This window comes from Entelurus aequoreus, linkage group LG16 (genome assembly GCF_033978785.1).
Source record: "Entelurus aequoreus isolate RoL-2023_Sb linkage group LG16, RoL_Eaeq_v1.1, whole genome shotgun sequence".
Classification (NCBI taxonomy): Eukaryota; Metazoa; Chordata; class Actinopteri; order Syngnathiformes; family Syngnathidae; genus Entelurus; species Entelurus aequoreus.
Genome location: NC_084746.1, coordinates 22,685,657 through 22,698,833, shown reverse-complemented (window position 1 = coordinate 22,698,833; position 13,177 = coordinate 22,685,657). Strand labels below are relative to the sequence as shown.

Genomic DNA, 13,177 nt, shown 5'->3' with positions numbered 1-13,177 from the left:
ACACAAACATATTAAACAGTTTGGGAAGGTTTTTGTCATGTTTGTCCTCAAACAAAAAACATATTAAAACAAAAAATATATTTTTCCCCCATCTATTTCCATTTTCAATTATTTAAAAAAAAAATGCTCCAGGGAGCCACTAGGGCGGCGCTAAAAAGCCGCATGCGGCTCGAGAGCCGCGGGTTGCTGACCCCGCCCTAGTGTGTGAATGTGAGTGTGAATGTCTGTCAGTGCGACGAGGTGGCGACTTAATTGTCTAGGGTGTACCCTGTCTTACGCCCCAGTGCAGCTGAGATAGGCTCCAGGTCCTCTCCCCCGCGACCCCGAAAGGGACAAGAGGAAGAAAATGGATGGATAAACAAAAGCAATGACAGTATCAGTTCACCACTACAGTATTTGAAAGAAACAGACGCTTACTTACACATTGTCAAATTTAATGACGTTTTGTAAACAAAAAAAAAGATTTCACACAAAAAATCTACATATATATATATATATATATATATATATATATATATATATATATATATATATATATATACACATACAGGGTTGTTTAAATATGTTTAGTAAATACAGACGTAAACAAACGCAGTCGTCTCATATGACGTCACTTCCGCTATAGGGCGCTCGTCTCAGTGGCGTTGCTGTATCATTTCCGGCTGATTTGGCACATTTTTGTGTTTACTGTTGTCTTTCTTTATTTTAGAATACACAAAATACCACAAAAACAATGAACAAACACACACATTAAATATCCAAAGGGACGAAAGGAAGAAAATGGATGGATTGATGGATAAAAAAAAGCAATGAAAGTATCAGTTCACCACTACAGTAGTTGAAAGAAACAGACACTTACTTACTTTGTAAACGAAAATAATGATTTCACATAAAAAAAACTACATATATATGGAAGGTTGTTTAAATATGTTTAGTAATGGCAGATGTAAACAAAAGCAGTCGTCTCAACTGACGTCACTTCCGCTATAGGGCGCTCGTCTCAGTGGCGTTGCTGTATCATTTCCGGCAGATTTGGTACATTTTTGTGTTTACTGTTGTCCTTCGTTATCTTAGAATACACAACATACCACAAGAACAATGAACACACACATGAAATATCCAAAATGCATTTACGTGTGCATGCGTGAGTATGTGCGCCAGGTTTAAGAAAGAACAACAACTCCGGGTTATTTTTTGTTTGGCCGTCATTGTTCTTCTCTGATTGGCTGAGGCACATCAGCCAATGAGAAAGAAGAGCGGGAGAAGAAAAACATGGAGGACAAGTACATCAGATCTGTTGCAGTCGCTGGTGTCAAATCCAGATAAAGTGTATTTACGAAACCTTCTTCCACAGGTTGTTGTTGAACGAAAATCAAGACGTTGAAGTGAAATGTCACTGAGTGCCTCGTGTGATTCGGCCCGTCAGAAAAGAAGTCTTTCAAGCCTTCTTGGTAAGTTGACGTCTGACTTAGCAAGCAAGCTGTTCCTCACTGGCCCTGACTGTTAGCATCTTATTATAACTCTGTCACTGTTAGCATGTTATTCCTCACTGGCTCCTCCTACTGCCTGACTGGTAGCATCTTATTAGAACTCTGTGACTGTTAGCATCTTATTCCTTACTTTGTGACTGTTGGCATGTCATTCCTTACTTTGTGACAGTTGGCATGTTATTCCTTACTTTGTGACTGTTGGCATGTTATTTTTTACTTTGTGACTGTTGGCATGTTATTCCTTACTTTGTGACTGTTGGCATGTTATTCCTTACTTTGTGACAATTGGCATGTTATTCCTTACTTTGTGACAGTTGGCATGTTATTCCTTACTTTGTGACTGTTGGCATGTTATTTCTTACTTTGTGACTGTTGGCATGTTATTCCTTACTTTGTGACTGTTGGCATGTTATTCCTTAGTTTGTGTCTGTTGGCATGTTATTCCTTAATTTGTGACTGTTAGCATCTTATTCCTTACTTTGTGACTGTTGGCATGTTATTCCTTAGTTTGTGTCTGTTGGCATGTTATTCCTTACTTTGTGACTGTTAGCATCTTATTCCTTACTTTGTGACTGTTGGCATGTTATTCCTTAGTTTGTGTCTGTTGACATGTTATTCCTTACTTTGTGACAGTTGGCATGTTATTCCTTAGTTTGTGTCTGTTGGCATGTTATTCCTTACTTTGTGACTGTTGGCATTTTATTCCTTACTTTGTGACTGTTGGCATGTTATTCCTTACTTTGTGACTGTTAGCATGTTATTCCTTACTGTGTGACTGTTAGCATGTTATTCCTTACTTTGTGACTGTTGGCATGTTATTCCTTACTGTGTGATTGTTAGCATGTTATTCCTTACTGTGTGACTGTTAGCATGTTATTCCTTACTTTGTGACTGTTGGCATGTTATTCCTTACTTTGTGACTGTTGGCATGTTATTCCTTACTTTGTGACTGTTGGCATGTTATTCCTTACTTTGTGACTGTTAGCATGTTATTCCTTACTTTGTGACTGTTGGCATGTTATTCCTTACTTTGTGACCGTTTATTCTTTCTCTTATTCTTCGACTGCTAGAATTATATTCCTTATTCTCTGACTGCTAGAATGTTATTCCATACTTTCTGTCAGTTAGCATGTTGTTATTCCTTACTTTCTGACAGTAACATGTTACATTTTGTTTTATAACTGTTAGCAAGCTATTCCTTACTCCCTGACATATTCCTAATTCTCTGACTGTTAGAATGTTATTCCATACTTTCTGTCACTTAACATGTTATTGCTTACTTTCTGGCTGTTATAATGGTATTCCTTTTTTCTGACTGTTAGCATGTTATTCCTTACTTTCGGATTGTGAGCATGTTATTCTTTGTTTTATCACTGTTAGCATGCTATTTCTTACTTTCTGACTGTTAGCAAGCTATTCCTTACTTCCTGACGCATTCCTTATTCTCTGACTGTTAGAATGTTATTCCATACTTTCTGTCAGTTAGCATGTTATTTGTTACTTTCTGACTGTTATAATGATATTCCTTTTTTCTGACTGTTATAATGATATTCCTTTTTTCTGACTGTTAGCATGTTATTCGTGGGTAGAGCAACCGTGCCAGAAACCTGAGGGTTGCAGGTTCGCTCCCCGCCTCTTACCATCCAAAAAATTGCTGCCGTTGTGTCCTTGGGCAGGACACTTCACCCTTTTCCCCCGGTGCCGCTCACACCGGTGAAATGAATGATGAATGAATGGTAGGTGGTAGTCGGAGGGGCCGTAGGCGCAAACTAGCAGCCTCGCTTCCGTCAGTCTACCCCAGGGCAGCTGTGGCTACGAATGTAGCTTACCACCACCAGGTGTGAATGAATGATGGGTTCCCACTTCTCTGTGAGCGCTTTGAGTATCTAACAATAGAAAAAGCGCGATATAAATCTAATCCATTATTATTATTATTATTATTATTCTTTACTTTCTGATTGTGAGCATGTTGTTCTTTGTTTTATCACTGTTAGCATGCTATTTCTTACTTTCTGATAGTTAGCATGTTATTCCTTATTCTCTGACTGCTAGAATGTTATTCCATACATTCTGTCAATAAGCATGTTATTACATACTTTCTGACGGCCAGAATGTTTTTCTTTACTTTCTGTCAGTTACCATGTTATTCTTTATTCCCTGACTCTTAGCATATTATTCCTTATTCTCTGACCGTTGAAATGTTATTCCATACTTTCTGTCAGTTAGCATGTTAATCCTTGTTTTATAACTGTTAGCAAGCTATTCCTTACTTCCTGACGTATTCCTTATTTTCTGACTGTTATTGTTATTCTATGCTTTCTGTCAGTTGGCATGTTATTCCTTACTTTCTGACTGTTAGAATGGTATTCCTTTTTTCCGACTGTTAGAATGTCATTCCTTACTTTCTGACTGTTATCATTTTGTTCCTCTTTTTCTGACTGTTAGAATGTTATTCCTCACTTTCTGTCAGTTAGCATGTTATTCCTTACTTTTTGATTGTGAGCATGTAATTCTTTGTTTTAGAACTGTTAGCATGCTATTTCTTACTTTCTGACTGTTAACATGTTATTCCTCTTTTTCTGACTTTTCGAATGTTTTTCCTCACTTTCTGTCAGTTAACATGTTATTCCTTACTCTCTGATTGTGAGCATGATATTCTTTGTTTTATAACTGTTAGCATGTTATTCCTCTTTTTCTGACTGTTCGAATGTTATTCCTCGATTTCTGTCAGTTAACATGTTATTCCTTACTCTCTGATTGTGAGCATGTTATTCTTTGTTTTATAACTGTTAGCATGTTATTCCTCTTTTTGTGACTGTTTGAATGTTATTCCTCACTTTCTGTCAGTTAGCATGTTATTCCTTACTCTCTGATTGTGAGCATGATATTCTTTGTTTTATAACTGTTAGCATGTTATTCCTCTTTTTCTGACGGTTCGAATGTTATTCCTCACTTTCTGTCAGTTAGCATGTTATTCCTTACTCTCTGATTGTGAGCATGATATACTTTGTTTTATAACTTGTTAGCATGTTATTCCTCTTTTTCTGACTGTTCGAATGTTATTCCTCCCTTTCTGTCAGTTTGCATGTTATTCTTACTCTGTGATTGTGAGCATGATATTCTTTGTTTTATAACTGTTAGCATGCTATTTCTTACTTACTGACTGTTAGAATGTTATTCCTTACTTCCTGACTGTTAGCATGTTATTCCTTATGTTATAAATGTTATGCTATTCCTTACTTTCTGACTGTTAGAACGATATTCCTTAATTTCTGACTGTTAAAATTATATTCCTTACTTTCTGACAGTTAAAATGCTATTCCTTTTATTCTTTACTTTCTGACAGTTAGAATGCTATTTCTTTTATTTTTTTATTTTCCAACTGTTACCATGTTATAACTCAACTGGCTCCTTTCTCAGATAGTCACTCTCTGAAGAGGCCAAAGCAAGGAGATGGTCAGCGGCTGCAGGAAGCAGCCATCCAGTTGTTGGAGCAGCAGCAGGATCTCTGCAGCCTGTTCAAAGAGATTGGGGTGAGTAAATCAAAATGTACTAAGTTATAATTATTTAATTTTTTTTAAATCTGTGAAGCGGTGGCGGCTGCTGGTCTTTCAAGTAGAGGAAGCTCATATTTGAGCTACTTTCTAAACACGAGCTCAGATGCTAGATTTTACAAACCCCAAAACCAGTGAAGCTGACACGTTGTGTAAATCGTAAATAAAAACAAAATACAATGATTTGCAAATCCTTCTCAACCTATATTCAATTGAATAGACTGCTAAGACAAGATACCGGTACTTAACGTTCGAATTGGAAAACTTTGTTATTTTTTGCAAATATCAGCTCATTTGGAATTTGATGCCTGCAACATGTTTCAAAAAAGCTAGCACAAGTGGCAAAAAGACTGAGAAAGTTGAGGAATGCTCATCAAACACTTATTTGGAACATCCCACAGGTGAACAGGCAAATTGGGAACAGGTGGGTGCCATGATTGGGTATAAAAGTAGATTCCATGAAATGCTCAGTCATTCACAAACAAGGATGAGGCGAGGGTCACCACTTTGTCAACAAATGTGTGAGCAAATTGTTGAACAGTTTAAGAAAAACCTTTCTCAACCAGCTATTGCAAGGAATTTAGGGATTTCACCATCTACGGTCCGTAATATCATCAAAGGGTTCAGAGAATCTGGAGAAGTCACTGCACGTAAGCAGCTAAGCCTGTGACCTTCGATCCCTCAGGCTGTACTGCATCAACAAGCGACATCAGTGTGTAAAGGGTATCACCACATGGGCTCAGGAACACTTCAGAAACCCACTGTCAGTAACTACAGTTGGTCACTACATCTATAAGTGCAAGTTAAAGCTCTCCTATGCAAGGCGAAAACCGTTTATCAACAACACCCAGAAACACAGTCGGCTTCGCTGGGCCTGAGCTCATCTAAGATGGACTGATACAAAGTGGAAAAGTGTTCTGTGGTCTGACGAGTCCACATTTCAAATTGTTTTTGGAAACTGTGGACGTCGTGTCCTCCGGACCAAAGAGGAAAAGAACCATCCGGATTGTTATAGGCGCAAAGGTGAAAAGCCAGCATCTGTGATGGTATGGGGGTGTATTAGTGCCCAAGACATGGGTAACTTACACATCTGTGAAGGCGCCATTAATGCTGAAAGGTACATACAGGTTTTGGAGCAACATATGTTGCCATCCAAGCAATGTTACCATGGACGCCCCTACTTATTTCAGCAAGACAATGCCAAGCCACGTGTTACATCAACGTGGCTTCATAGTAAAAGAGTGCGGGTACTAGACTGGCCTGCCTGTAGTCTAGACCTGTCTCCCAATGAAAATGTGTGGTGCATTATGAAGCCTAAAATACCACAACGGAGACCCCCGGACTGTTGAACAACTTAAGCTGTACATCAAGCAAGAATGGGAAAGAATTCCACCTGAGAAGCTTCAAAAATGTGTCTAGTCAGTTCCCAAACGTTTACTGAGTGTTGTTAAAAGGAAAGGCCATGTAACACAGTGGTGAACATGCCCTTTCCCAACTACTTTGGCACGTGTTGCAGCCATGAAATTCTAAGTTAATTATTATTTGCAAAAAAAAAAAAAAGTTTATGAGTTTGAACATCAAATATCTTGTCTTTGTAGTGCATTCAATTGAATATGGGTTGAAAAGGATTTGCAAATCATTGTATTCCGTTTATATTTACATCTAACACAATTTCTCAACTCATATGGAAACAGGGTTTGTAATTCCCAGTCAACAATGTAATGGGCTGTCACACACGTACGGTTCTGGTCAGTGCCAAGTGACTTGACTTAATTGTGCGGCTATGATCTTCCTCACTTCAGCATACATTTTTGGCAGCATTTCTCGTGTGAAATATGCCGGGTTAGGCAACTCGAGAACAGTTTTGATTTGGGCTTACATGATAAACAACTCAAATTAATGTTTTATCCAGACGCATACATTTTTTCCAAATGTGGCCAAGTAGACGCATTGTGGGTTTCCTGGACGTCGTCTACATCGCTAAAATTAAAATCTAAGGAAGAGAATCTCTCTGCCATTTTGCAGTAGTTTTTTTAATATATAAATCGCCCGCTTGAATATTCCCTCTTTTCTTGTCCAACTCTCTCATTGTCATTTCGGATGTCTGTTGTGATTTCCCTCCTTGGTTCGTTGACCCGCCCTATCCTGCCTCTGATTGGCCTGTCCGTAATGTTTTGCAACGAATCATGACTCATCATAGTAACCAATCAATCATGGATGTTCTTGTACGTGCAAGAAAAAAGATGGAAGCCCATGGAGCGTTGAGAGGAATCAAGGAACACAACAAATAAATAAATAAATGATAAATGGGTTATACTTGTATATCGCTTTTCTACCTTCAAGGTACTCAAAGCGCTTTGACAGTATTTCCACATTCACCCATTCACACACACATTCACACACTGATGGCGGGAGCTGCCATGCAAGGCGCTAACCAGCAGCCATCAGGAGCAAGGGTGAAGTGTCTTGCCCAAGGACACAACGGACGTGACTAGGATGGTAGAAGGTGGGGATTGAACCCCAGTAACCAGCAACACTCCAATTGCTGGCACGGCCACTCTACCAACTTCGCCACGCCGTCCCAATAAGCGGTGTTTGGTCATTTTAACGTGAAATAAATTATATCGATATTACGATATTTTCTTAATCCATATCTTGTTTAAAAATATATCGATATATCTTACAAACTTGATATATCGCCCAGCCCTAGCGCCGCGCCACGATCAATCTAATTGATCGAGGATTGTGGATGATGGGCAAAATTCCAAAAAAGTGCAGTTTTCCTTTTAGAAGCTGGAGCAATATTGTATGTTTCTTTTTTCAAGAAAGTATATTGACGGTGTCTTTATTTATTAAAAAATAAATAAAACTTGATTAAAAAGATACGTGTGTATATGTACTTTTTGAGGACATTCAACAATACTGTTATAATAAAAATAACTGTAATAATCGTGGTCTCAATAGTTCTGATATAAAATGTTCATATTGTTATGTTAATGGCTGTGATATTTTTTCCAGACAAGATATTATCCAAGCAATCCAATCAACAGCACCAGAGAGGAGCAAAGGAAGGAAGTCTCTGAAGGAATCCCATCAGACGTTGAAGGATCACTTTTGGGTAAAATTCAATAGTTGTTTGACGTCTCTTTAGTTGTATTTGCACTGCAGGTCAAAGCACAATTCTGATTTCCTGCTGACAGTAAATCAGATTTATAGGTAGAGTAGTCCTCCTGTTACGACGTTTCATGGTTATGACAAATTCACATTAATTATTGATACTGTACAAGAAGAAAAAGACAACTCAATATGCGCATGCAGTGGAAGAATACGCTTAATGACTGCTTCAAGACAATAATGTCCCGTGTATTTGTTCCATACATGATATCTTTAACATAAAACACAGGAAGAAGTCCAGTGGAATGATATCTGGTCAACAAGGCAGGTGTGTGTGTTGTGATCATGAGATTACATAGAAAACATCTGATCCGCATATTTTATCAAGTACTTTTTTAATACATGTGTAGAATGTGAATTCTGCTTGTAACAGTCACTACTCACCACTGAGGTCACATTATAGAAGTAGCTCGGATGTCGCTGCAGCAGCACATTTGAAATGTGAATAAAATAAGAATAATAATGGACTCAGCCAGTGTTCATGTTTACAGTGTTTGGGTTGAGACGCCAAGCTCGGCAGCTTGCTGTGCCGCTGGCAACACTTTCAGTGAAGTTGGTGCTGGAGAGACTGAGGGAGATCACTGGAAGTGAGGACAATGACCGGGAGATGCTCACCGCGCCCCAAAGTGTGAGTACTGTATGTCTGTTATTAATTCACAGTGTTTTGTCCCAGGTTTCTTTAAAGTGTACCCACCGCCAAATTTGGGGTGAGTTTTTAACCTCCCATTATATTTTAATCCCTCAATGAATCTGTGATGTTGCGATTGCGCCATGTAAGGGTAAAACAATAAAGAACATGTTTCATTCTGACCTAACAAAGGGGAAGGATTTACACGGCCGGACTGTTGAAATGTGATGATATTCTCTCATCGTCTCTCATATATCAACACAAATAAGTACTATAGATTGCTCTCAACACTTCACAAATGCTCTTAACGTGTTGGGGTAAACGTGTTGGAACATAAAGGATTGTTTAAAATTGACAAACACTTTTCAAGTGTAAAACATACATCAAACATCTGCAACTTGTGGACGACAGAGTAGATAGCGGACAATAAGGAAGCCTTTGGTGGTGTTTCAATTCATCATTATAAGTAATATTACTATTATTCATTAAAATTAATTAAAACAGTACATTAATTTGAATATCTAGCCATTGCTTGTGTTAGGCATATTTCCTCTCTATGCAGAATGGAATGCATAGGGAGTCGTTCTTTGGAAAACTCTGTTTTGCTTGGAGAACGAAACACAAGGAGTCTAGCATGTTGCTATGGTAACGCCTGCCCTCATACACACACGGCATACTCCCTAGTTTTGATGGAGTTGGGGGGTCCAGATGTAACTAAAGCAGATGAGTGTGTGTGTGTGTGTGTGTGTGTGTGTGTGTGTGTGTGTGTGTGTGTGTGTGTGTGTGTGTGTGTGTGTGTGTGTGTATGTACTTGCTCATAAACACACACAATTATATCAACTTTTGGTTTCGATGGATTGAAACCAAAGCAGCTCCGCTTGGGAGAGGTACAGAAAGGTCACAATCAAGTGGAGGCATAAGAAATGTCCGTGAAAATGCGGGAATCCGAGTTTTTAAACATAAATTTTGGCGTCAAAATATTACTTCTTTTTTTTTAATGAAATATTGTAGCGTGTAAGGATGGCAGTCGAAGGAGGAGTGTCAAAAGATGTAGCTAATTGTTTTAATGACATTTCGATTTTTTCTTATCAGCAATCGAGCAGTATCTATACATCTGTGGCTTCTCAGCGCAACAACACACACCACTTGAAATGTGTCCCGTGAAAACACATCCGACCGGAAGTCTAACAATAACAAAAGTTCCGTGGGTGAATTATGTAAACCTACTACAATATAAAAAATTAGGATCCAAACAAAAATGTTTGCCTCAGCCGCAGGTTCCTCTTGCCTAAACATGACACTGAATTGCAGGAAACAACCTTGCTTGTTAGCTAGCATCTAGCTAGCTTATTTGTTGTCGCTTGTGTTCGCTCTCTGAGCCACAACGTTGACAACTTTCTACTTTGCTGCTAGTCATATTTTAATGAGTACTATCCGAACACTGTTAGTTCCGAACCAGTTGTAGTTCTAGAGCAGGAGTGTCAATTGTACGGCCTGCGGGCCGGAACAGGCCCACAAACAGATTTTATCCGACCTGCGAGATGAGTTTGTTAGGTATAAAAATGTTCTGTAATTTTTGAATGGAAGAATCTGTTGTTCTAAATGTGTCTACTAGATGTCACAATAGCAAATATTTGTATCTCCTGCTGCGAGAGCGCGCTTGACTTCAGAGGGGGCGGAGCTATGTGCAGTGTGTCAACACTTCCTTGTTTGGTCACTAGGCACTAATGCTGCTTATTAGTGATAATATACAAAATGTGAATTGTTGCATTCATGCCTCCATTGTCAAAGATGCTGGTAATGTAACCCTTATATCCAAATGATAATCTGTACATTTTGTGTTGTATTTATGACTGGGGACACAAATTTTTTGGGGGCACATAAATATGCTGAATTATGAATCCCGTCTCTCCTTCTCCTCATTGTTCGCCTTCTGCCACTTTTTTGGAGTGGGGGTGAATCATTGTTTGTCGATGAACGATCATGAATTCAGTGGCTCTTACTCACTGGGATTTGGGGGAGGGACCATCAACTGAAAACAGAATTTGCGTCTTTGTGAGCCTGTTGTCCTCTAGACTTAGACAAACTTTAATGATCCACAAGGGAAATTGTTCAACACAGTAGCTCAGTTACAATGATGGAAAGTGTAAGGATGGAAAGGACAATGCAGGTATAAATAGACTAAAAAAGCTATTAAAAAAATCTAACATATATACGAATATATACATAATATGTGTACAGAATAATTTATATACAGATATATTATATTATGTCTATAACATATATACAATATACACCAATGACCATGTACAATGTTACAGTATATACAGTATATATGACAGCAGCAGCATAAAATAGAGAGTAGGTCCAGCAGGAAATAGAAGATAGACATTATAAACATTATAAACAAAGAGAAGTAGCTAATTTAGTTATTTTATTCAACATTGCACCGTTAATACTTATTGTAATTTTACACTATTGTTTGGTTTGATTTTTGCATTTAGTTTTATTAGGCAAACCACATTAGAAAATTTCGAGAATTCGCTTGTCCAGGGTGTACCACCCAAATGCAGCTGAGATAGGCTCCAACACCCCCCGCGACCTCGAAAGGGACAAGCGGTAGAAATTGGATGGATGAATGGGCTTTTATATGTTGTATCTGACCACAATATGTGTGTGATGTATTGATGTATCGACACATCATTGACAATCAAGTGGATTATAGATGTCTTTATTGCAGTGTTCTGTAACACAGTGCACAGTGAATGTTTGTGAATCCACTTTTGTACCAGTAACTTTCGGGAATAGCTTCAACAGTTGTGAGCATTTACTTCGGTATATACCACCTTTTAACCAGCAACGGGCGCTTTTGCACCACTTCTTTCGTCACATATGATAGAAATACTTTTATATATCCTGCAAGCGATCTCATTCAAATTGCAGTAATATTATTAGTAGTTGCATGAGGAGCCCACGGGCAGTGAGAGAGGGACATGAGTGTTTGGCGAAAACTGCAACGCATTTACCTATTGAGACTGAATAAAACTGAATAAAGGCGGCAGTTTATCAAGACCAAGTGATTTTATCTTTAATTGTTTTCACAATTGTTGAATCCATACTGTTACCTCTAAAGTTGTGCAGCATTGACCTTTTCGGTTGTTATTAAATGGGATTACTTGTTACGTATGTGATGGTTGACGGATGACGGCAAGACTTGTGCAGTCGCCAATCATTAGCAATGTTCTACACATGCGCTCTGATCTGAGTGAATCGAGTGTGAGGTTCTGCACATGCACTCTGCGATAGGTGAATCGAGTGGGGGGAGCCTTAGCGTGCAGGAACTATGTTCAAGCTTTTGCGCATACGTTTTGTGATCAAGTGAATCGATTTGCTTTGGTGAGTGACTCAGAGGTACCCGAGTCAGTAAAAGAAATCACGTTTACCATCACTAATGCTGACCTCCTGCTTCACATTTCATTCTTATCTGTTGAATCCTCATCCCTCTGAAAGTGGTCACCTTTTCCCATCCTCACTTGCATTTTCTCATGTGCTTAGAATTGTTGCCTCGGTTTGTTCCGGTTATTACCATGGAATGTGTCCAGACAAACACAGAGTCTGATGCTCTTTTTAAACTTAATTGCCAACCTTAACACGCCGACAGCAGTCCTCACACAAACACGCTCCAAATTCAGTGTCATAGCATAGCTGATGCTTCCTACAAGAGAGGAGTAACTCTCTAGAGTCCCCACCAGCAGCACAGCACTTCCTCATTATCCACCAATCACACAAACCGCAAAGTGCATTCCGGAACACCGGAATTTTGGACATCAACATTACCACTCAAGCAGTTTGTTACACTATCTTCATTTGTTTCTTCAATCGTGTATCAAAGATCAATTTCTGCTTGTATTCTGAGGAATATATGCACTTACTTTGCTGTAAAATGTTGCACTTTTGTTTGCATATTTCACAGGTCAAGCTGTGCGCCCTGCTGGAGTCTGCCAAAGAGCTGTTGACACATGGATGCCTCTGCCCCAAGCTGCTTTGGCAGGAATACAGGAAGTATCATGTGTGTGGAAGTTTTTTTTTCAATACTGCACATAAGGCTGGGTGATTATGGCATAAATCTAAATATTTATTTATTAAACCTTCTACCTCGATTTCCGTTAATGCACGATTATCGCACTCTCAACTACTATTTTACTTTTTGGTCAATGTCATCCTTATTGTAGCCAAAGTACAGTACAGTGGAACCTCAACTTATGAGTGCCAATATTTGGTGTCTACGTTTAGGTTTTAATGTTGCTTTCAACGACATGTGCTTTACTTTT

General features: G+C 38.8%; 1 protein-coding gene across 3 annotated transcripts in view; it reads left to right on the top strand.

Moving 5' to 3' along the window:
* The first annotated feature begins 1,026 nt into the window (after nucleotides 1-1,026).
* Nucleotides 1,027-13,177, top strand: part of LOC133630716 (Fanconi anemia group A protein) — a 77,021-nt gene continuing 64,870 nt past the window's right edge. For 2 of the 3 annotated variants that reach the window (XM_062022396.1, XM_062022394.1), the window contains exons 1-5: nucleotides 1,248-1,451; nucleotides 4,911-5,023; nucleotides 8,063-8,162; nucleotides 8,710-8,846; nucleotides 12,820-12,915. In XM_062022396.1, the coding sequence (XP_061878380.1) occupies nucleotides 1,391-1,451; nucleotides 4,911-5,023; nucleotides 8,063-8,162; nucleotides 8,710-8,846; nucleotides 12,820-12,915 (507 nt within the window). In that variant the 5' untranslated portion in view covers nucleotides 1,248-1,390. Of the gene's footprint in view, nucleotides 1,452-4,910; nucleotides 5,024-8,062; nucleotides 8,163-8,709; nucleotides 8,847-12,819; nucleotides 12,916-13,177 lie in introns of all 3 variants that reach the window. The other variant, XM_062022395.1, reaches the window with a different exon arrangement.